The following is a 1,299-nucleotide window of genomic DNA, read 5'->3' as shown; positions in this document are numbered from 1 at the left end:
AGTATACATACGAGGAATTTGACTTAGGTTGGAGCAAGCCTCCTGTACTTAAGTACAGTTTCGAAGGTTCTTGGATATTTCCATTTTCTGCTTCTTTATACTTCTACTCCACTACTAGGAAAATACTGCACTTTTTACTCCACTACATTTATTAAGGTGACATCAGTTACTTTGCGCAATTTAAATTATTAATGCAAAATATGAATTAACTAATAAATGAGGGTACATTATTATAGGTAGTAGTTAAAATGTCCCTTTTCCAGCTGCAAAATTAAAGTGATGAACACAATAATGCATCATATTGAATAAATGAATTATTCTGAAATGGGCCATTCTGCGAGTAAATTTGGCTTTTGGTACTTTAAGTGTATTTGTGTTTGAATACTTGTACTTTTACTTAAGTAAAAGTTTAAATGCATGATGTTTTACCTGTAGCAACACTGTGGTAATGCTACTTTTATTGAATTAAAAGGTCAAAGATAACCATCAGCGGTGTAACTCGTTCCTAACAGGCCTGTTCCTTGCTTATCACAACGTGGTTTACTTTTGGTAGAATTTACTTTTGTTAGAACTTACTTTTGTTTCTTTCTGGCTGTTAACGCTAACTGGATGCTGCTGACGATCGAGCTGGTGCACAAACATTCAGATGACTCAGACAGAGTCATGACTAGTGGGAGGGAAGATAAACGCAAACAAATGTGAATCTGTGTGCGGATGTCTTAGTTTGTTATTGCAGGCTCTTCTAATACTGAGCTCACGTAACGAGTGTCTGACCTGACAAATGGCCTCCCTGTCTCTCCTTCTCCTCCTCTCTCTCTCTCTCTCTCGCTCTCTCTCGCTCTCTCTCAGGACACTGACCGATGGGAGAGGTCAGTGTTGAGGGTCGCCGAGATCACGTCAGCCCTGATCCGGGAGAGGAGCCCCGCGCTGGTGGGACAGCTTCTGCAGGCATGAAGGGGAGCAGAAACCAACAGGATTGTTAGACTCTGCTGTTAGCTGTTAGACTAACTGAAATAACACCATGCCAATCTCTACATATGGTGACGGGTATGTGATGATATGGGAATATTTTAATTCCCAAGGCCAAGGGAACTTTATCAGGATGCATAGTATCCTGGATCCCTGAAATGACTGGCCTTTTAATAATAATAAATAGGCCTGCTTCTATGGGAATTTATTTAAGAACATTTTTTTTTTACAATACATTATTCATTCACAGAAGAAATTGGTGTCCTTAAAGGTTGGATTTTCCTCATTTTGTAATTAAGGCATTAAGATCAATTTCCAAAAGATGATTCC

At 39.0% G+C, this 1,299-nt stretch overlaps 1 protein-coding gene across 2 annotated transcripts in view; it reads left to right on the top strand.

Moving 5' to 3' along the window:
* crppa (CDP-L-ribitol pyrophosphorylase A) overlaps nt 1–974 on the top strand; it is a 48,295-nt gene extending 47,321 nt beyond the window's left edge. For both annotated transcript variants that reach the window (XM_032518949.1, XM_032518948.1), the window contains one exon: nt 850–974. In XM_032518949.1, the coding sequence (XP_032374840.1) occupies nt 850–954 (105 nt within the window). In that variant the 3' untranslated portion in view covers nt 955–974. The remainder of the gene's footprint in view (nt 1–849) is intronic.
* Nucleotides 975–1,299: the final 325 nt, after the last annotated feature.

The sequence above is a fragment of the Etheostoma spectabile genome, chromosome 6 (assembly GCF_008692095.1).
Source record: "Etheostoma spectabile isolate EspeVRDwgs_2016 chromosome 6, UIUC_Espe_1.0, whole genome shotgun sequence".
NCBI classification, from domain to species: domain Eukaryota; kingdom Metazoa; phylum Chordata; class Actinopteri; order Perciformes; family Percidae; genus Etheostoma; species Etheostoma spectabile.
Note: the sequence above shows the minus strand (reverse complement) of the source record. Positions and strands in the feature narration are given on the sequence as shown.